Source organism: Passer domesticus, chromosome 14, assembly GCF_036417665.1.
Source record: "Passer domesticus isolate bPasDom1 chromosome 14, bPasDom1.hap1, whole genome shotgun sequence".
NCBI classification, from domain to species: Eukaryota; Metazoa; Chordata; class Aves; order Passeriformes; family Passeridae; genus Passer; species Passer domesticus.
Window position 1 is genome coordinate 19,399,417 of NC_087487.1, and position 21,065 is coordinate 19,420,481.

A 21,065-nucleotide genomic window follows, 5' to 3' on the forward strand; every position below is an offset into this window, starting at 1 on the left:
CTGATCTTTGTGAGCTGGAGAATCCCCTCACTTCCCATAAATCCTGAGTATTAACAGGGCTTAAGTCACAGTGGCTGAGAGGAAAAATAAAAATAAACCGACTGAAGGGCTTAAAAATCTCCTAAAAAATTCCACATGCGTCCACGTGCCCCTCCCACATCCATGGGCCATCCCTAGTGCAGGTTTTTCCCTGTTTTGGGATATCCTGGAGCCAGGATTGGCCCCGAGCAGGCGAGTACCAGGTGTGGGGTGCGGGACAGGTCCTCCTCCGCCGGGGTTCTGCGGTAGTCAGTGGTGTTCCCCCAAATGCTGCAGGTCGTATTTTCCTGTGGGAGAAGCTGATGGAATTCCAGCATGGACACGGGATTGTGGCAGTGGCTTCCCCGTGCCCCCATCCCGATGGAATCGGGGATCCCCAGCACCCCCCAGGATTTGCTGGAGCTGGGATTGAGTTTGGCTCGCTGTGGGATGTGGCTGGAGGGCTGGGATCCCATCCTAAACCAGGCCTGAATCCCATCCTAAACTGGGCTGGAATTCCATCTTAAATTGGGACAGAATCCTATCCTAAACCAGGCTGGAATCCCATCCTAAACTGGGCTTGAATCCCATCCTAAACTGGGCTGAAATCCCATCCTAAATTGGGACAGAATCCTATCCTAAACTGGGCTGAAATCCCATCCTAAACCGGGCTGGAATCCCATCCTAAATTGGGACAGAATCCTATCCTAAACCAGGCTGGAATCCCATCCTAAACTAGGCTTGAATCCCATCCTAAACTGGGCTGGAATCCCATCCTAAACCAGGCTGGAATTCCATCCTAAACTGAGACAGAATTTCATCCTAAAGTGGGACAGAATTCGATCCTAAACCATGCTGAAATCCCACCCTAAACTGGGACAGAATCTCATCCTAAACTGGGCTAGAATTCCATCCTAAACCAGGCTGGAATCTCATCCTAAACCAGGCCTGAATCCCATAATAAACTGGGAGAAAATCCCATCCTAAACCATGCTGAAATCCCACCCTAAACTGAGACAGAATTTCATCCTAAAGTGGGACAGAATCCCACCCTAAACCATGCTGCAGTCACACCCTAAACTGGGCTGGAATCCCATCCTAAACCTTAATCCCATCCTACCTGGTCTGCCCGGAATTCCGAGGGCAGCAGGAGCCGGTTGCCCGCCCGGGTGGCCACGGGCACGGTGATCTTCAGGGTCACCCCTTGCACCGGGAAGAATCCCAGGTTCTGCAGCTGCCAGGGAAGAGCACAGGGATGTGTTGGGATCGGGGATCCCTGCTCCCGGGGCAGATCCCAAATCCAGGAGAACTCAGGGATCCGGTTCCTGCTCACCGTGAAGGTGCAGTGGAAGGGGGGCCCGATGGGGTTGGATCTATCCAGGGAATTGTTGGATCTGATCTCAAAATAGTCCAGGCTCGACGTCCTGTGGGACAAAGGGGTTTGTAGGATTTTCCCTTTTCTTTGCAGGACTTTCCCCTTTCTTTGCAGGACTTTCCCTTTCTTTATAGGATTTTCCCTTTCTTTGTAGGATTTTCTCGCCTCTTTAATAAAGCAGAGCCACCCCAGGCCCTGGCTGAGGTTTGGATGTTGCAGGAGGTAAATCAATCCCTGCTTTGCAGCTGGAAAGGTGGGAAAAGAGCCAGGAATATCCTGTGGGAACCCATTCGGGAGCACCTGTGATGGCCCCAAAATCCTCACATTCCTTCAAATTCTCTCCCTCCTTTTCCACTCCAAAATTCCCAAATTTGATATTTTCTGTGCTCTTCTTTCCCTCCAGGTTTTCTCTTCATTACCAACTGGAGAATCCCCTCACTCCCCATAAATCCTAAATATTAAAGGAATTTTATTCGTGGTGTCTGAGTAAAAAATATAAAATGACCGAAGGGCTGAAAAATCCCCAAAATATTCCAGCAAGCAGTGCCAGGGAATGTGCTTTGGGATCCCTGATTTTCCCATCAGCAGCTTCCTAAATTATCTCTGCCTTCATCCCTGGCTGTCCCAGACTTGAATTCCTGGTGATTCCACGCTCGTCCCACAGCTGAGCTTCCCTCCGATGGTTTTGTGGGATGGCCGCTGGCCCAGACACCGGGAACACCTGTTATGGCCATTATTACCTCCAAGAATTCCCTTTTTTCCCCCATAAAAACTCACCCTCACACCTCTTTAATAACATTTATGCCTTTAAACATCGGCAGAGTCCAGCTCCCCACGGCTCGCCAATTTTATAAAAAGCTCTCCCTGACTTTATGGCTCCTGGTTTTTCAATAAATTCCCAAATTAAACCTGGGTTTGAAGGCTGCTCCCAGCTGGTTTTCCCAAGGGGTTTTCCCAATCCATGACCTCCCAGGAGCTGCATCCCAAACCCCTCACCTGGTGAAGAGCAGGTCGGCCTCGTACTTGAGCTGGAAGTTGAGGTGGGCAACGTTGTCCTCCTTGGTGCTCTCCTTCTCCTCGCTGTCACTGGAACAGCAGCAGGGCCAGGGGGTCAGGCAGCAGCCAAATCCCCCTGGGAATTTTTTTGGGGAATGCTGAACTTTATTGCATTTTGGTCAAAGCAGGATTTTACTCTGGGATTTTTATCATGAAAATGATTCGGAGGGAGGTGTCACCCCCAGCAGCTTGAAGGGGTGCAGGGGAATCCTCCTCTGCTATAATACTTGGTGAATTTGTAAAACATTTCATTAATTAATATTAATAATTTAGCCAATTAATTCTATTCTTTATTAATAATTTAATAAATATTAAGTTGATTTAATTTTTCCCTTTATTTGTACGATTTCCCCTTTCTTTGCAAGGTTTTCCCCCTTCCTCACAGGATTTCCCCTTTTCATAGGATTTTCCGTTTTTTTTGCTGGATTTCCCACATTTCCCTGTGGAAATCTTTACCTGTGCAGGAATGGGGAGTAAGGAGAACTTTGTAAAATTATTAGGAAATATTTTTTCCTGGGAAATATTTGCGGTGGGAGCATGGATGAGAAAGCAGCAGTGGCTGGAGATCCAGCAGAGCCCAGCAGCTTCCACAGGCATGGAAAAATCATGGATGTAAATCCCCAGATAAATAAAAATAGCCGGGTTTGGGAGCACGGGGCTGGGATAACCCACAGCAGCTGAGTCTCCATGGGGTTGTGCCATGGAAAACCTCTGGCTCTGCAGGAAGGAATCCCAAGGAAAGCCAGCTACATCCTGGAGTGCCCAGAGAAGATCCCTGGATCCCTGGAATTGTCCAAGGTTGGACACCCTGGGATCAGGGAAGGGATGGGATTGGATGGGCTTTTTTTCCAGCCCAAACCATTCCATGATTCCAGAGGGAGAAAGCATCCCCAGACCTGCTGGCAACCATGTAGACCTCCATGCTCTGCAGGAAGACGGACTTGCTGAATTCAAAATCCAGGCGGAAAGCGACCTGCGGAGAAGGGAAAAACACCAGGAAAAACACCGGGAAAAACATCCCAGGGAATAAAATCCCAAGTGCTGAGCGGGGCCAGTGAGAGACCCTGCGGGAGACACAATTCCCAATGCCACCAGGACTGAGCAGAGCCTTTCCAGGCAGAGAGGATTTGCAGGAATTCTCTCAGCCCCTGCCATGGGAGCAACGAGCGGCTCCCTTTGGAAGCAGATCCCTCCAGAGGCCCGGGATCGGCGGGAAGGGGAGGCAGCTGGAGAGAGCCAAAACCAATAAAACGGGATAAATGTGATAAATGTCACATCTGCAGTGACCTCAAACCGTCTGGGCCGGCACAGCTGACTGGAATATTAAAGCTCCCGCGGCTCCGGAGCCAAAATTCCTTTTCCAGCCTGTCTTTGTTTTGGCAGGAGCAGCACTACCTGATGGCCCACGGACACATTCCCGACCCCGTAGGTCATGGGGAGCCAGCTCCTCGTGCAGCCACAGGCATCCCACTGGGATTTTTGGGAGCTTCAAAGCCGAGCCTGGTGCCTGAGGCTCATCCATCATAATCCAGGAAAGGTTTCAGACGGATACAGGAGCTGGGGAGATTTTATCTCCACGTCCTGCTTGTGTTGGTCCCTTTTCCCATGGGTGGCAGGTGGGATTCCAAGTGGATCCTGAATGGATCTCCCCACTATTTCTTTCCCAACTGAATTTGATGTTTCCCAAGGGTTTATGGTTTATAAAAATGATAAACTGGATCTGGGCTCATCCCCAATACTGGGAATGCTGTTTTGGATGCCACCATCCATGGGAGCTTGGACTGGCTCTGAGCAGGATCCAGAGGCACCTCAGAGCAAGGAAAACCTCTCAGGCAGGGAAGGAGCCTCATCCTGCAGGGAATCAGCTCAGGGAAGTTCCCATCCATGGTTTGAAGCCAATATTAAATTCTTCCACAGGGCTGAAGGCAAATTCTGTCAGCTGGAGGAGCTGGGATGGATTTTGGGGCTCTCCTGAGGATCCCAGCTTTCCTAAGATGCCTTTCAAACTCCAAAAGGGAAGAAACCAAAAATCTTCAAAATCCTGCTCAGGGCTGCCCAGATGTGACCCTGGGGGCAGAAGGTCCATGTGACAGCAGAGTGGGAAGTTGGGAATGTCCTACCTTGGCCTTGGCTCGGAAGAAGGGGTAGCTGACGTTGCACACCCTCCTGGTGGGGTGCTTGTCGTCACTGGCGCAGTCGATGTTGATGTCGGTGTCGTCCTGAAACGGGACACGAAGTCCTGTCCATGGAGGGTCTGGGACACCGGGAATGAGCCCCGGGAGCCGGCTCTTTGGGAAACTGGGAACACCTAGGGGCTCAAAATGGGCCTTGGCTTTGGGGAAACAACCAGCCAACCACCAACCAATGGCCAACAAAATAATGGCCAACCAGTGGACAATCAACCAATGACCAACCAACCAAAATCCAACCAACCAATGACCAACCAACCAAAATCCAACCAACCAATGACCAACCAGCCAATGACCAACCAACTGACAGCCAAAACCCAACCAATGACCAACGACAACAACCAATGACCAAGCAACCAACCAATAACCAACCAACGACCAAAACCCAACCAATGACAAACCAACCAATGACCAAAACCCAACCAAAACCCAACCAAGATCCAATCAATCATTGGCCAACAAACTAATAAATGAAGGAAGGACACAACCACCAACCAACCACCAACCAACCACCAACCAACCACCAACCAACCACCAACCAAAATCCAACCAAAGGACCATGCAAGCAACCAGCCAGTCATCCAACCCCCCCTGCTCGCTGGAGCTGGGAATTCTTCCCATGCATTTGTTGATGTTCCTGGAAAGGAGCATCTCTAGGGAGCAAGTCCCAGTTTCCTGATGTAAATCCTCTTTATGAATTTAATTACAGCGGTGAATGAATGAACCTGATCATTCCTGGCATTCCTGATTTTTCTGTGATGAGGAGTTGTTGGGAAGCACTGAGAGACAACATGAGCTGTTATCGTGCATGGCCACCAGCTAAGCTGGAATTCCCTCATGTCAACACCAATATTCCTGCTGCTGGAACACCTTCCACCTCTCCAGGCAGGCTGGAGAAGGTCCTGCCCATTGCAGAGCTGGGATGGGATGTGATGGGATGGGACATCAACCCTGCTCTGTCTCCTCCACAACCCTTCCAGATGTTGTAGCCTGCTTGTAGGCAGCTGTCCATCCTCACCATGACAGGATGAGCTATTCCAGCTTTTATCCCACAAGGGGTCAGTTTGAGCTGCTGCCACTGGAAAATTCCTACCTAGGAGCCAGAATATCCCAGCACCAGCCACCAGCAACAGCCTGGAGCTTCCTCCACTCATCTGCTGAAATTATGGACTTTTTGGGGCCACAGCCGCTTTTTATTTATAAGACACAGATATCTATCTCCTCTGGATGCTCCTTGATAAGGAGGGACAGCCAGGAGCCTGATATCCGTGACTTCTCCATGACCAGCTGCAAATATTCCCTACAACCACTGCTGCCTGGTGCTTGCTGTTCCTCACCCTCCCGGGGATTTTCCCTGCTCCTCTCACTTCGTCTGGAATAATCTCCAAAAAATGCATTTTTCTTATTTTGTGGGCAGCAAGCCCCACAATTTTCCCTTGGCACGGCTTGGAGAAAAACAAAGGAGATGGGATCTGCGGGCGGGGATGAAGTCATGGGGGGGTGAGCGAAGGCTCAGCAGCATCAGCACATTCCCAAACCTCACTGGGAACAGGGAGGAGTCGCACCAAGATCGAGTGAGTGGGGCAGTGACATTTTTGGGACACTGGGGGACCATCCAGGGAAAGCCATGGAGAGGTGGCATCGCCCGGCTCGCTGCTGAGCTGTGGCCACATTCCCATGATCAGCCCCTACTTCCAGAAGTTATTTCTCAGCTGCAAAAACTCGTTCCTGACGGGAACTTGGCCATGTGCAGGGAGTATTTTTAAACAACTGCAGGAGAAAAATAGAGGGAAATAATTTCCTCTGTGTTTGACCTTCGCTCAGGCTCTTAAAACTCAACCATTTTTGTATTTCCAAAATAAAGAGCTGGAAGTGCTTAGAAACAGAGCCCATAAACAGCTCTGATTTATGAGGGATGGAGACAGATTTGGGCTCTGCTTTAGGCTGCAGCTTTCTCGCCCGGCCGGGACCAGCAGCACCTCTGGAAAAGCCTGGATCTCCCCCGGGAGCTCACCTTGGGGATCAAGCTGGCCAGCTGGAGGTTCCTGGAGAAGGAGATGTTGAGGACGGTGCTGTAGGCGTTCTCCCCGCGGTTTTCCAGCGTGGCTTCCACGGCCACCCTTCTCCTGCTGCTCTCGATGACGAAGACGGAGGCGTCGAAGGAGAGGCTGAAGGCCGAGCAGTCCCCCCTCCGCAGCGCCCTCCGGCAGAACTCCCTGCAAGAACAGGCATTCCCGGGATTTTACGACCATGGAAATCCCTGCCCTCCCTCTGTCCTGCTGTGCTGAAAGAGGAGTTATGGGTTTTTCCCACCGTCCATAATTTGGGGGTTTTTGGCCAATGGTGCGACGCTTTCTCAAACATTATGAGGAATGCTTGGGACAGCTGGGATGTAAGGAAAAATCAGATCCCGTGCCAATAGCAAAGGTGGCTCCAAGCTCCAATGTCCAGCCTGGCCCTGGACACTTCCAGGGGCAGCCACAGCTTCTCTGGGAATTCCATCCCAGCCCCTCCCCACCCTGACAGGGAACAAATCCTTCCCAATATCCCATTGATCCCTCTTGCACCTAAAGCCATTCCCTGTGTCCTGTCCCTCCATGCCTTGTCCCAGTCCCTCTCCAGCTCTCCTGGAGCCCCTTCAGGCCCTGGAAGGGCTCTGAGCTCTCCCTGGATCCTTCTCCTCTCCAGGTGGACATTCCCAGTTCTCCTAGCCTGGCTCCAGAGGGGCTCCAGCCCTCGGAGCAGCTCCAGGGCCTCCTGTGGATGCAGGGATAACCTTGAATAGCTCTGTAACCACGGAGCTGCAGTGTGGAATTATTTCCATGAGTCAAGCCCGTAATTGCCAGGTGGGTAATGCCAGCCTTGCAGTTATTTCCTGATTTGTATCCCTGGAACTCATCACCATGGCACCAAATATTCGCTGGTTTGTGGATTCCCCGAAAAACCACGGATTCCTTCCAGGCAGGGAGCAGGGAGAGGCTCAGAAGTGCCAAGGAGCACCTCATGGAGGGCTTGGATCAGCCTTGTGGTGATGCTGGATGAAGGGCCAGTGATGTCAGAATTTACAGAGCGCAGACTGGGGCTCAATTTTGGAGCCTCCCCCAGCTGGTGACGCTCTCAGAGGATGCTCTGGGTCACCTACTCACATGGCACTGGGAATGTCACTTCTGGCATCCAGCACCAGATCGGGGACACAGTGCTCGTCCTCGTTGCAGCCATTCCAGAAGGGGACCTGAGGGGACAATGAGAGCAGCTCGGTGACGGTTCTTCCAGGGATAGGTCTGCCCTGGTGCCTTGGGAGGTGGCATTTTGGGAGGTGACACTTTGGGAGGTAGAACTTTGGGAGGTAGAACTTTGGGAGATGACACCATGGAGGTGGCACTTTGGGAGGTAGAACTTTGGGAGGTGACACCATGGAGGTGGCACTTTGGGAGGTAGAACTTTGGGAGGTGGCACCAGGGAGGTGACACCACGGAGGTGGCACTTTGGGAGGTGTCAGCTGCTACCTACAGAGACCCTGAGCGAGGTGGGCCACCCATCGTCCAGCATGGGGCCGTGCTCGGGATGCTCCAGCTCGTAGTCGATGGAGAACGTCACCGGCTTCACGTAATCCGCCGTGTCCTGTGGCACATGGAGAACACTGAGAGGAGCCCAGGGCTGCCCGGGCTGGGGCAGCACCTCAGGGTGTCCCCAGAGGCCACAGATCTGTCCTGCAGCCCCAGCCCAGGGATGGGATGTAACAGAAAACAGATCCCATCTCCAAGGTTGGTCCAAGCCCCATCCAACCTGGCCTTGGATGCTTCCAGGGGCAGCCACAGCTCCTCTAGGAATTCCATCCCAGCCAGGAACTCCTTCCCATGATCCCACCTAACCCTGCCCTCTGGAAGCCCCTAGGAGCTCCTCCCGTGCCTTGCCCCCGGGTGCAGAGGGATGCTCTGAAGGGAGATGTTTTTTTGGGCTAAATCACAAGCTCCAGCCTCAAATTTCCCAAAAGTTCACGGCAGTTCAGCCGGGGCTTGGGCCTGGGCCAGTCTGGCAGCTCAGGCCTGTCTGGCTTCCATGAAATTCTCCTCATTCCCTGGGAATGTTTGGGTTTGGCCAGGTTTTTGCATCAGCTGCTCCCTGCAAACGAGGGGTCCACCAGCTCTGCACCCCGGGGTGGGACCTGCTGGGCCAGAGGGGGACACCACCAGGGACTGGCATGGGGACGCTCGGCTCCCCATGGAAAAACAACGAGCATTCCTGATTTTGGAGCAGGAGGAGCAGCCTGACCCTGGGATGAGGAGCCCACACCCTCCCCGAGGACACGGCTGGTGGAACGGAGCACGTGGAAGCTGCAGTGATGTCACTGCTTGGGGACCCAGCAGCTGCCACGTGCTGGCAGCTCCCTCCCTGACCACATCAAAATCCAGCGGGATGGATCCAGCGGGATGAGGCTCGCTCCCAGCCCGGGAAGGCACCGAGGGATGCCGGAGAGAACCTCTCCTGCTGCAGACTCACCAGGACGTGGAAGGGGAGGGTGTGGCAGAGCTCCTGCCCAGCGGGCAGCAGCAGCCCCCGCGCCCGCTCCCCGCCGTCGTCCAGGTGCGCCCGGGGCGAGTAGCGGCGCTCGTCGATGGTCGTGTTGTACCTGAGCCCTGCAGGGACAGGCCCAGCTCAGCCCAAAGCCTGGGCAAAGAGTGGCCCCAGTGCCCATTCCCTGCTGAGGGAAATCCAGGGAAATCCCAGGCAGGTCTGGGGAAAGCGTCCCTTCTCCAAATGAGGAGTTTTGGGGATTAATTACTGCATGGCCCTGTCTAAAATCTGTGCAGGCGTGGAATTGCTTGCCTGTCAAGTGTCCCCTGCTGGTATGGAGGAATTGGAGATCACCCCTCACCTGGATGATTTACGGAGATCCTTTGGTTCCTGTACTGCTGCTGGAAAGCAACTGGAGATTCCCAACCAAGCAGGGATTTCAGAGAACCACAGAATCTCAGAATGGTTTGGGAAGAGACCTAAAATCTCATCTCACTGCAGCCCCTGCCATGGCAGGGACACCTTTCACTGCCTCAGGGGGCTCCAAGCCCTGTCCATCCCAGCCTTGGACACTTCCAGGGGCAGCCACAGCTTCTCTGGGAATTCCATCCCTGCCCCTGCCCATCCTCACAGGGAACAATTCCTTCCCAGTATCCCATCTGTCCCTCTTTCAGCCTAAAGCCATTCCCTGTGTCCTGTCCCCAGCCCCTCTCCAGCTCTCCTGGAGCTCCTTTAGGCCCTGGGAGGGGCTCTGAGGTTTCTCTGGATTCTTCTCTTTTCCTGGCTGGACACCCTCAGCTCTCCCAGCCTGGCTCCAGAGCAGAGGGGCTCATCCAGGGCGTGACTCTTTATTTCCAGGGGAAATAAAGGTAAAATCAAATAAATAAGGAAATCCCACTCAGATTTTATCCCACAGGGACAGCAGCAGGGAGAAAAACGCTGGATTTGACAGCACAAAACAAAACTCTTGCTCTGGGCGCTGGGAGTTTTTCTCTTGGCTCTGGATCCTGATTTCCTTGGACAGTGTTTGCTGCTGGCTTGCAGGGGCTGAGCCGCTATCGCTTCCCTGCTCCGCTGACTCCCGGGAATCCGCCGGGGATCACTCGGGGTCACGGCACCATCCAAGGGTTTAACAGCAGGGCTGGCCAGCTCCACAGATTCCCTGCGATGTTGTGGAAAATGCACATCTGGCTCGCAGATGTGTCCTGCTGCTGTGAGGGGCGGGAGGGATGGATGAGCCCTGCGGAACGCGGGCCGGGCACATCCCGCTGCGGGGACGTTCCTGTCACACGGAGCATGGAAAGGCAAATCCCAGGAGAGCCCAGCCCAGGGAACAGGTGAGGGATGAGGTGGGATTTATCCCGGGGGTGTTTCTTTGGCAGAATCACCACCAGAACCCGGAGACTCGGCCGGGACAGGGACAAACGTGAGCGACACGTGATGGACACGTGAGCTCCTCCAAGGTCCTGGATGGTTTCCATCCCAAAAGTTGGGTTTTCCATGGGGCTGGAGACCTGAGCAGGGCAGGAATTGGGATTTTGTCCTCACCCACGCTGGCAGTCTGGAAGTGAGCGGAGAGGAAGAGGGCGGTGAAGCAGACGAAGGCCCTCATGCAGGTGGCCTCCTTGCCGTTGCGCCTGCAGTCCTTGGTGAAGATGTTGATCTTGGGCGGCTCGAAGCGGAGGCTGGCGTTGATCTGGACCACGCTGCGGGACCTGTGGGGTGGGGAGAGGCCATGGCATGGGCTCCGGCTCGGGAAGGGACATCCTGGAGTCTCCCACAGCTCCAGGTTTGCCTTTTTCACTCCTTTTCCCTCCTTTTTGCAGAAGGTTGGGAAGACCAAAGGTGCTCTCCAAGCAGAGCCCAGGGTGACCCATCTCGGCTGGGCACAGCCACCCTCCGTCCCAAGAGCTTCAAGGGACTCTCCCAACATTAATTAATATTTAAAACTATTGCTCTAATTAAACCAGACTGGAAGGAGCATGGGCAAATCCCCACAAATGAACTTGGAACTTCTGGAGAACTATGGATGAAACTCAATGGAAAATGAACTCTGGCATCTTTTTAGAGCACGAGGGTATTGAGATCCCACAGCCCTGTTAGACAGGGCGTGGTTATTGAGGAAAAAAGGCCCAGATTGTTGGGAGACCGGTTTTTCCTGGAAAATTTTTGGCATGATTTGGGCAGAGGAGAGCGGGAGAGAGCACCAAGGATCCGTGGCTCACCACAGCACCACGGCGTTCCCCAGCGAGCCCACGGCCAAGTCCACGAGTCCGTCCTCGTTCAGATCCAGCTGCCCGTGGATGCTGCATCCAAAATACATCAGGCCCGGAGCGAGGTCGGCGGCCGCGATCCGCTGGAAAGGAATGGGAGCAATCCAGGCTGGATTCCAGCAGGAGCATCCCTGCCTGCCAAGGGTTTGCCAGGCTGACTCCGCCTCGCCGCTGAAAATTCCTCGTTCCAAGAGGTTCTGCTAAACATGGTTTTCCAGGGAATTTCTCTTTGGAAAAGAGAAAGTGTTTGCTTCGAAAGCAATTTCTCTCTGGAGGCACCATCCAAGATTTCTACTGGATTTACCCTGCGTATTTAACATTTATCAAAAGTGTAATAAACAAACAAACAAACACATAAATAAATAAAATTTAAAAATAAAAAGAATATATAATTAATTAATCTATAGCAATCCCTTGCAATGAATGCTAAATATTGCCTCTAATTCCAAGCCTTTTTCCCCACTGTTCCATGGAATAACTCAGGCTGGAAAAGCCATCCAAGATTGCGGAGTCCACCATTCCCCAGTGCTGCCAAGGCCACCACAAAATGTCCCCAAGGGCCACATCCACACCTCTTAAATCCCAGCAGGGATGGGGACTCCACCACTGCTGTTCCAATGCTTGAATTCCAATGTTTTTTCCAGGATGCCTCAAAAGAGGAAATATCTGGCCATAATAATTAACAATTAAATCCCAGGTGTGGATTTGTCCTGCTTCATGGACAAATTGTATTTATTCTCATGAAAGACAAGGAAAACCAAGCACAGGAAGGCCCACCTGCTTGTACTTCTTCAGGATGGTCTCCTGGAATCCAAGGAAAATGTAAATGGCTCCTTGGTGCTCGTCCTCCAGAGGGGCCCCGACCACCAGGTCGTTGTAGGAGTCCTGGTTGAGGTCGGGAACGGCGGCGATGCAGGAGCCGAAACGGGAATTCTGGTAACTCTGGAGGTCCACCAGGGCTCCGCTGGGAACAAAGAGGTTCTGCCAAGGAAAAAAAGGAAGGAAGACAATTCCCAGAGCATCAGCAGGAAAGAGGAGAAAGCCTCAAGTGAAGAGTGTGTGATGTGGGAGGGATTCTCCAAGGAAGGAGGTGGGAGCATTCCCAGGGATTGGGGATTTTGGAGCACATCCCTGGGGAATGAGGAGCCCTGAGCCCCCCTGAGCCAGCCCCACATCTGCTTTGCACCCTACATAAATAATTTGATGATGAGGATGATGACATTAATAATAATTCTATAGTAATAACAATTCTATCGTAATAATAATAGTAATAATAATTCTACAGTACTACTAATAATAATTATATAGTAATAATAATAATAATAATAATTCTGTGGTAATAATAACTTCCATAATAAAGACAAATTCCATAATAATTAATATTTCATATTAATTCCATGTAAGATCACTCAAAATTGGGGATTTGGTGGTTTTTCCTTCATAATTCCAACTGGGGGAATCCTTCATCCAGGGCAACTTCCACAGGGAAGCACCTTTAGGCTCTGGAAGGGGCTCTGAGCTCTCCCTGCAGGGACCAGGTTTGGAGGATGCCGCATGGCTGGAGATGGTTTCTCCAGAGGGACATCCACATTCCCACGTGGCAAAGATCCCATTCCACCCCTCCCTTGAGACCCCACCGGGGGACACAGCTGCCACGGGAGCACCCAAATGTCCCCTCGATGTCCCCAGTGCCACTCACCCCCTGCAGGGCGTAGACGTAGACCTTGCCCCTCTCCCTGCCCTCGCTGAAGAACATGGGCGCGCCCACCAGCAGCACGTCGGTGACGCCGTCGCCGTTCACGTCCAGGGAATTGATCTCGCTGCCGTAGTAGGAGCCGATCTGGGGCAGACAGGACGGGGTGGGGATGATGCCACCATCCCCCTGGATCCCCTGGCATCCACAGGGACATCCCACCCCTGCCACAGCCACGCTGAGGTTGCATCCACAACCGGCTCTCTTAGGCTGGAAATGGGGGTGTGATTCCATCCCCATCTGTCAGAGCTGGGCAGTTCTCTCTGTTCATGGGACACTTTTCTTTATCTCTCCCACAGCCAATCCTCCCTCCAGGAGATCTCTGCTGTTCATGGGCCATTAATTATTAATGATCTTCTGTTCATGGCCAGTGAGCGTCACTGCATGGCTGATCAAATTCCATCATCCCATTGGGTGATGCTCCGCCCAGGGGAGGAGCCAAGCATTCCTGCCTGGATACAATCTGAGATTTGGGACACCAGAGAGAGCCTTTTCCCACTGGATTCCCAGAGGAGCAGCTTTCTTCTCCCCTGCATTCCCACAGGAGCAGCTTTCTCCTGCCCTGCATTCCCAGAGGAACACCAGGCCCATCTCCAGCCCCCCTGGAGCTGCAGAGGAAAACTCCCCCCTTGTGCAGGATCCCTGCTCCAGCAGAAGCACAGCTGGCACTGCAGGAGGGCTGAGCCCCCATGGGATGGGACTGTGCCACCACCCTGATCCACAGGCTGTCAGATTGTATTCTGACTCTGGCAGTGGTTTGTTTTCTTTTTTGTACTATTGCATTTGTATTTTTAATTGTCCTAGTAAAGAACTGCCATTCCTACTCCCACATCTTGGCCTGAGAGCCCCTTAATTTCCAAATCACAATAACTCAGAGGGAGGGGGTTTGCATTTTCCATTCCAAGGGAGGCTCCTGCCTTCCTTAGCAGACACCTGTCTTTCCAAACCAAGACATTGCCACATCCACAGCTGCACGGTGCTGCTGAGCCATTCCAACTCGGGAAAATCAAGGGAGAGGGTTGATTTTTCCATGGGGGAAAAGCAGCATGGCATTCCTGGCTGGAATTACCTGCTCTCCCTTGAGGGCCTGGTGGATGGTGAGGTTCCTGTTGCTGTGCATGGTGAACAGGATGACCTTGCCCGTGTGGTTGAACCGCGGCGCTCCCGCCACGTAGATCCGCTCGTGCCTGGTGGAGACGACGGAGGAGACGGTGTAACCTGGAGACGGATGGACACGGAGTGAGAACTCCCTGCCTGCTCCCAGGGTCTGCTTTCCATTAGCCCCCAGCTGCTGACACAGCTCTGGCCACTTTCCAAAAAGGGAAGCTTAAAAACTGGGATTTTTTGCAGAGATGAAATCACCCAGACGGACCCCAGTGCCTCCGAGCCGCTCCGGTGCTGCCGCGGCCGGGGCTGTGCTGGGAGTTTTGGCACTGCCTGACTCCCACTTCCTGTGCAAATCCTTCTTCTATCGAAGGTGAATCCAATCCCTGCAATTCCAGGACTTCTGGCTGTTTTATTTCATGGCTCACGTTAAGTTGGACAGACACTCGTGAGGTGCTGAGTGTTGGGAAGTTGCGGCTCCCGCTGCTCCAGGAACACCAGGCAGGAAAAGCTTTCCTGGTGCTTGATGTCAACATTCCCAGTCCAGTAAAAGCCATGAATCTATCAAAACCATTCTTCCTGATGGAAATAACCCTGCCTAAGCCAGTGACCCTGAGCAATCCCTTTTTTCCTGCTGGGATCACCCCCTGGGCTGTGGCACTTCCATGGCTGCAGATGGGATTTTGTAGGAATATAAAGCTGGGGCTGCCAAATCCCAGTTTTCAACCCCAAGTCCAGGTTCCTGAACCTTCAGGCTCAGGTTTAAATTCCAATGAAATCCTTAGAAGTGGAACAGGGTGCCCAGAGAAGATGTGGCTGCCCCATCCCTGGAATGTTTCAATGCCAGGCTGGATGGGGCATGGAGAAACCTGGGATAGGGGATGAGCTTTAAGTTCCTTTCCAACCCAAATCATTCCATAATTATGGGATTCTATGGAACTCAAAGTCTGGCCAATCAGGAAACTGAATCACATTCCCTGGAATCACATCCAGTTAAATTTTGAGTATCTTCAGGGATTTTTGGACCCTTCCTGCTCACCAACCTTACCTGGGGTCCCTTTTTCCCTAAAAATGCCCCTCCTGGAGGGATATTCCTAAACCAACCGCCAGCCCTGAGCCCCCCAGGCTGCTCCTCAGCAGGATACACCAGCATTCCTTAATATTCCCGGATTTCTCACTCCAGGCAGTGGAAAAGAGAGCCCAGTTGAACTCCCACAGGGATTCCCATGGGACACCCAAAGCCATCCCAGCTCAGGGGACACTTTGCTGTCACCCCACGGACGAACCACGTGTCCCCATTCCCAGGGAAGAGCCTGGAGGTGCTGATCCCACTGAATCCCACCTCTCTCCCCCCACAGGACAGCCACATCTCCGAGGAGAGGCTGCATTTCACCATCCAGGCTGATATTTTTGTTCCAGAGCTCCAGTGGCTGCACATGGAATGGATTAACCCAGCAGGTATTTCCTGCCTAGGCATGAAATTCCATCAGTGCTTTGAAACCCCTCCAAGAAAAGCTGCGGATAACCCGCCGGCTCGGCTGCTCCTGAATTTAAATCCCATTTGTGCCCCACTCCAGGGTTGGAGCCGGGCTCTTCCCAGGTGAGGATGCTCCTGCGCTGCATCCCACAGCTCTCCCACGAGGAATACCCCGTGCTTCCTCTTTTTTAAGGATAAAATCCCGAATTCCCCCCTGCGGCGGCACGGCCTCGTTCAGCTTTCCCACCTAAATAGGCTCCGTGGTTTTTCAGCTCCTCCGGGAATTCCTGCAGGTAGGATTCCCGCAGAGGAATGACCTTCCCGCTGCTGGTCTCCTTCAGCACGGCTCCGTTCCAGTCGTAGGCTCCCACTGCTCCCAGCAGGATCCCGTCCTGTGGGAAAACGGGAACAATTTTATGGGATTTCTTCCCAAGTGGAGGCGATTCCATCCCTCTGATCCCGCACAGACCGCTCTTCCAAAAACACCTGGAATGCTGGAGGGTTTTACAACTGCTGGAATGACACTTCCACCCTATTCCTGTTTTTCCAATGTGTTTTTTCTCCCCAGGAAATTCCCAAGAGCTTTTTCCATGGATGTTTCAGCACGTCCTTCCCAAGAGTTTGTGGCATCAGGAGGATCTGCTGCAGATCCTAAGGGAAGCTCGGGTCTCCCAACACCTCCCTTTCCCACGGGATAATCCAGCTGCATTTCCTTATCCTCATGTTAATTATTTAACTCCATAATTAATAATTTGTCCCAAATCCCAATCTCCCACCTGGAGCTGGGGGTGATAAACAGGACAAGGCAGGAGCAAAAAAATTCCCACATTTCCTCTCTTACTTCCACAACGTGGGATGAAAATCCAGTCTGGGACATTTCCAGTCCAAAGGAGATCTCGTTCTTGTTGGTTCCTTAAAAAAAAAAAAAGGAATTTGAGTTTAATGGAGAGTTTTGCTTTCCTGGAACAGCTCCGTGGCCTCCTCTGGAATTGCTCCAGCAGCTCCACATCCTCCTGATGATCCCATTTCTCCCTAAATCCCCCCGTTCCACAACCTCGTGCTGCTGGGAGGTCTGGGAGCTCAGCTGGGGCGCAGCTTCTCCCCCTGCAGAGCTGCAAGATCACCCAAAATTGGGGATTTGGAGGTTTTTGCTTTGTAATTCCATCTGGGGGAATTCCTCATCCAGGGCAACTTCCACAGGGAAGCACCAGGCTGGACAGAGAAAACTGGGAAACTTGTGGGGAGTGTGTGAGCTGGTTTGAGCCAAAATCCCCAAATTCAAGATGTTTCATTCCCAGTGTGAACCCTCCATCTTCTGTTCCAATTGTTCATTCCAGGCGGCATTTTTCCTCTGAAATTCAGATAAATTTAGTTTGGGAGAGCAACAAAGTTGTCATAAGAGCTGACATTTAAGACAGAAATATTTCCTGATATTTTGTTTCAGCCAATAAACCCAAAATCCCAACATTATTCCCATAATCTCCCGATGTCTGGCACCCCAGGAAGCTCCTGTGTGTGGGTTTTCCTGTTTACAAGCCTGGAATTTGATGGATGAGGAAGACACTGACGCCCAAATTCCCTCCATACCAAATCTCCGAGGTTTTCTATAAAAAGGAGAAATCAAAGCCACCAGAATTCCGCTGGCCGGAACGAGGTGTGTCCTTTGGAAAAGGGATCTCTGCTCCTGATATCCGAGGGACGCAACCGCCCCAAATAAAGACATTTCCTCAAATCTGAAGATACTCCAAGCAGGATTTTAGGCTCAGATATTGCGGAAGTCACGTCCAAATTCGGGGAAAAAAAGGATCAGCAGCACATTCCCAGCCCTGGGACGTGCCGGGGAGGAGCACCCCTCACCTTCCAGGCTGAAAATCCTTTCTCCCAGAGCATCCACGATGTCCTTGAGCGCCGCCTCGTCGGTGACGTTGAAGAAGTGTTTGTCATCAGGGTCGCTGGCGATGAACTTGATCTCGTTCAGAAAGGCCTCGGGGTTGATCCCTCTCCTGTTGTAATAACCCAAGACCTGGTTGGGAATAAAATGCGAGACTTTCATGGAATTAGAATTCCCGGGTGGTTTGGGCTGGGAAGGATCTTAAAGCTCATCCCATTCCATGGGCAGGGACAGCTTCCTCTACCCCAGGCTGCTCCAAGCCCTGTCCAACCTTGGACACCTCCAGGGATGGGGGATCAACAGCTCCTCTGGGCCGTTTTCCCAGGATGGATCAAACCTTCCCAAAACCCTTTGGGGTGTCCACGTGGGAGAAGCCCCATCCTTGGATCTGACACCACTTTGTGGGAACGAACAGGGGAACTGCTGCAATTCCTTATGGAATTGGGGTCCTGCCTGTCCCTGGTCCTGGAACCGGCTCCAGCAGCCGAATCCAGAGCTGAGCATCCCAAAAGCAGCACCAGCCACAAGGAGCTCTCGGAATGCTCCAGGAGCAGTGGAGATGGACAGGACTTCTTGGAATGCTCCAGGTGCAGTGGGAGTGGACAGGACCTCTTGGAATGCTCCAGGAGCAGTGGGGATGGACAGGAGCTCTCGGAATGCTCCAGAAGAAACATTCTGGAACAATGTTCCAGAATGGAGGATAGGACCTCTTGGACAGGATGGACAGGACCTCTTGGAATGCTCCAGGAGCAGTGGGGATGGACAGGACCTCTTGGAATGTTTCAGGTGCAGTGGGGATGGAGAAGACCTCTTGGAATGTTCCAGGAGCAGTGGGGATGGACAGGACCTCTTGGAATGCTCCAGGAGCAGTGGGGATGGACAGGACCTCTTGGAATGCTCCAGGTGCAGTGGGAGTGGACAGGACCTCTTGGAATGCTCCAGGAGCAGTGGGGATGGACAGGAGCTCTTGGAATGCTCCAGGAGCAGTGGGAGTGGACAGGACCTCTTGGAATGTTTCAGGTGCAGTGGAGATGGACAGGATCCCTTGGAAAGCTCCAGGAGCAGTGGGGATGGACAGGAGCTCTCGGAATGCTCCAGAAGAAACATTCTGGAACAATGTTCTAGAATGGAGAATTGATAGGACCTCTTGGACAGGATGGACAGGACCCCTTGGAATGTTCCAGGAGCAGTGGGAGTGGACAGGACCTCTTGGAATGTTTCAGGTGCAGTGGGGATGGAGAAGACCTCTTGGAATGTTCCAGGAGCAGTGGGGATGGACAGGACCTCTTGGAATGCTCCAGGAGCAGTGGGGATGGACAGGACCTCTTGGAATGCTCCAGGTGCAGTGGGAGTGGACAGGACCTCTTGGAATGCTCCAGGAGCAGTGGGGATGGACAGGAGCTCTTGGAATGCTCCAGGAGCAGTGGGAGTGGACAGGACCTCTTGGAATGTTTCAGGTGCAGTGGAGATGGACAGGATCCCTTGGAAAGCTCCAGGAGCAGTGGGGATGGACAGGAGCTCTCGGAATGCTCCAGAAGAAACATTCTGGAACAATGTTCTAGAATGGAGAATTGATAGGACCTCTTGGACAGGATGGACAGGACCCCTTGGAATGTTCCAGGAGCAGTGGGAGTGGACAGGACCTCTTGGAATGCTCCAGGAGCAGTGGGGATGGGCTGTCCTGCTGCTTTGGGATTCCTGGAGCACCGCCACGCTCTGCAGGACTTCCACAACCCAAAAGCCCCGTCACTCACCGCCACCGCGTATCGGGTGACGTTGTCCCTCTCGCTGTCCTCGATCACCTTCTCCAGGTCTGGGCTGTCGTGGGACTCTCCATCTGTGATGACAATCATTACTCTCTTTGCCCCTTTCCGGCCACCTTTCCGAAACGCTTCCGAGCTGCAAGTGAAGAGATGCCCTGGGCTGCTCAGCCCCGCCAGCTCCGTGGTGGCTCCGCCGCCCCACCGAGCCCGCCCCGAGGGGTCTTTGGGGTGCTGCCCCTTGGGGAGGTGCAGGAACCCTCGGGAAATGCTTTGGGATGTGGATTTCCCCACTTTTTGCAGGAAAGAGGCTGTACTTCAGTAAAATTTGATGAGGGAATGGATCTTGGGTTGGCCAGCAGAGTTCTGGCCTTGGCCTCTGGGGCCTTTCCCTGTGAGGGAAAATTTCTTCATCCTATTGTCCACTCCTGCCAAAATCCCACCATTTTGACAAAGCATAGTCCCAAATTCCAGCATATTTATGGAAAAGGGACACTGACCAGGGCTGGGGACTCTGTGTGACACAAATTGTTCAGGACCTTGCTCGGATCTGGCCAGGATCCATCTAAAACTTTTCCAAGCTGCCCAGGCCAGTGCTGGAATTGCCATTCCAGCAGGGATTTCCAAACCACATGCATCTGGCTCTTGGGACATGGTCAGTGGTGGCCTTGGCAGTGCTGGACCTGCTCTTTGACTTCTTTTCCAACCTAAAATTTCATGATTCCCAGCAGGAATACTGCTAGGAAAAAGTGCAGGAGAAAGGATTTGTCCCTGGAAAGGGAGGAGGTGGAGCTGTTGTGAGTTCCTGGGGACTCTCCAGGGATTTCCAGGAGAGCTCCAGGTCCTGGGGTTAAATTTTGGGGCTGGGAGCTCCTCCCTGGGGGCTTCCAGGGAGAAGCCACAATTCCGGGGCCTGCCCCAGCTGCAAACAAGCAATTTTGGGAAGCACCACTCAAAGCTTCCCCTAAATCACATTTTCCTACAAACCTGGTGATTTCCCCATTCTTGAGCAGCAAGGAAAACAAAGGGAGAGGGAAGGAGGGGAAAAAACCATGGATTTGAAGGTTTTCCTGGGGACAGGAGCGGGAGTGGGAGGGGTTTTACCGAGCGAACTCGATGCCGTAGGCGGTCCTGGTCTCGGTGCCCCCGCGCTGCTCGATGTGGCTGGCGGCCGCCACCACGTCCTGCACGGACCTGTAGTCGTTCAGGTGGAACTCATGGACCACGTCCTCTCCGTACTGGACAACTCCCACCTGGGAATGATGGGAATGGCACCAAAAAGGCCAACAGAACGAGGTCCTGTCCACCACGAGCGCTGTCAGCCACGGCAATCACCAGCCGCGGTAAAATTCTCTACGCTCATTCCCGGTTTTCCCTCCATGGGATCACTATTCACTCCCAATTTTATGGCTTTCCCTACTGCTCTGCTCCCAGGTTTTGTGCCAGTTTGGAACCACAACATCTCCAGTTGTGGGACCAAACTGGGTTATTTGGGACAATCTGGGATATTCCTGCTGAAATTCCTGCCTGAATCACCCATGATTACTCGAAGCAAGAGCATGGAGAGCTCCTTTCCATGGGGTTTCATCCTCCCTGTTCCCATTGGGATGGGGATCCCTCCACAGCTCACTTAGGTTCATTAATGGGAGCATTT

At 52.8% G+C, this 21,065-nt stretch overlaps 1 protein-coding gene across 2 annotated transcripts in view; it reads right to left on the bottom strand.

The window, feature by feature from the left end:
• ITGA11 (integrin subunit alpha 11) overlaps positions 1 to 21,065 on the bottom strand; it is a 41,410-nt gene that overhangs the window by 2,778 nt on the left and 17,567 nt on the right. For both annotated transcript variants that reach the window (XM_064388505.1, XM_064388504.1), the window contains exons 7-26: positions 20,516 to 20,664; positions 19,406 to 19,550; positions 17,618 to 17,783; positions 16,602 to 16,672; positions 16,008 to 16,152; positions 14,249 to 14,397; positions 13,126 to 13,266; positions 12,204 to 12,407; positions 11,379 to 11,509; positions 10,702 to 10,868; positions 9,139 to 9,275; positions 8,149 to 8,259; positions 7,785 to 7,870; positions 6,653 to 6,854; positions 4,570 to 4,668; positions 3,346 to 3,422; positions 2,390 to 2,479; positions 1,352 to 1,442; positions 1,139 to 1,252; positions 240 to 326 (exon numbers count right to left, since the gene is read on the bottom strand). In XM_064388505.1, the coding sequence (XP_064244575.1) occupies positions 240 to 326; positions 1,139 to 1,252; positions 1,352 to 1,442; positions 2,390 to 2,479; positions 3,346 to 3,422; positions 4,570 to 4,668; positions 6,653 to 6,854; positions 7,785 to 7,870; positions 8,149 to 8,259; positions 9,139 to 9,275; positions 10,702 to 10,868; positions 11,379 to 11,509; positions 12,204 to 12,407; positions 13,126 to 13,266; positions 14,249 to 14,397; positions 16,008 to 16,152; positions 16,602 to 16,672; positions 17,618 to 17,783; positions 19,406 to 19,550; positions 20,516 to 20,664 (2,562 nt within the window). The remainder of the gene's footprint in view (positions 1 to 239; positions 327 to 1,138; positions 1,253 to 1,351; positions 1,443 to 2,389; positions 2,480 to 3,345; positions 3,423 to 4,569; positions 4,669 to 6,652; positions 6,855 to 7,784; positions 7,871 to 8,148; positions 8,260 to 9,138; positions 9,276 to 10,701; positions 10,869 to 11,378; positions 11,510 to 12,203; positions 12,408 to 13,125; positions 13,267 to 14,248; positions 14,398 to 16,007; positions 16,153 to 16,601; positions 16,673 to 17,617; positions 17,784 to 19,405; positions 19,551 to 20,515; positions 20,665 to 21,065) is intronic.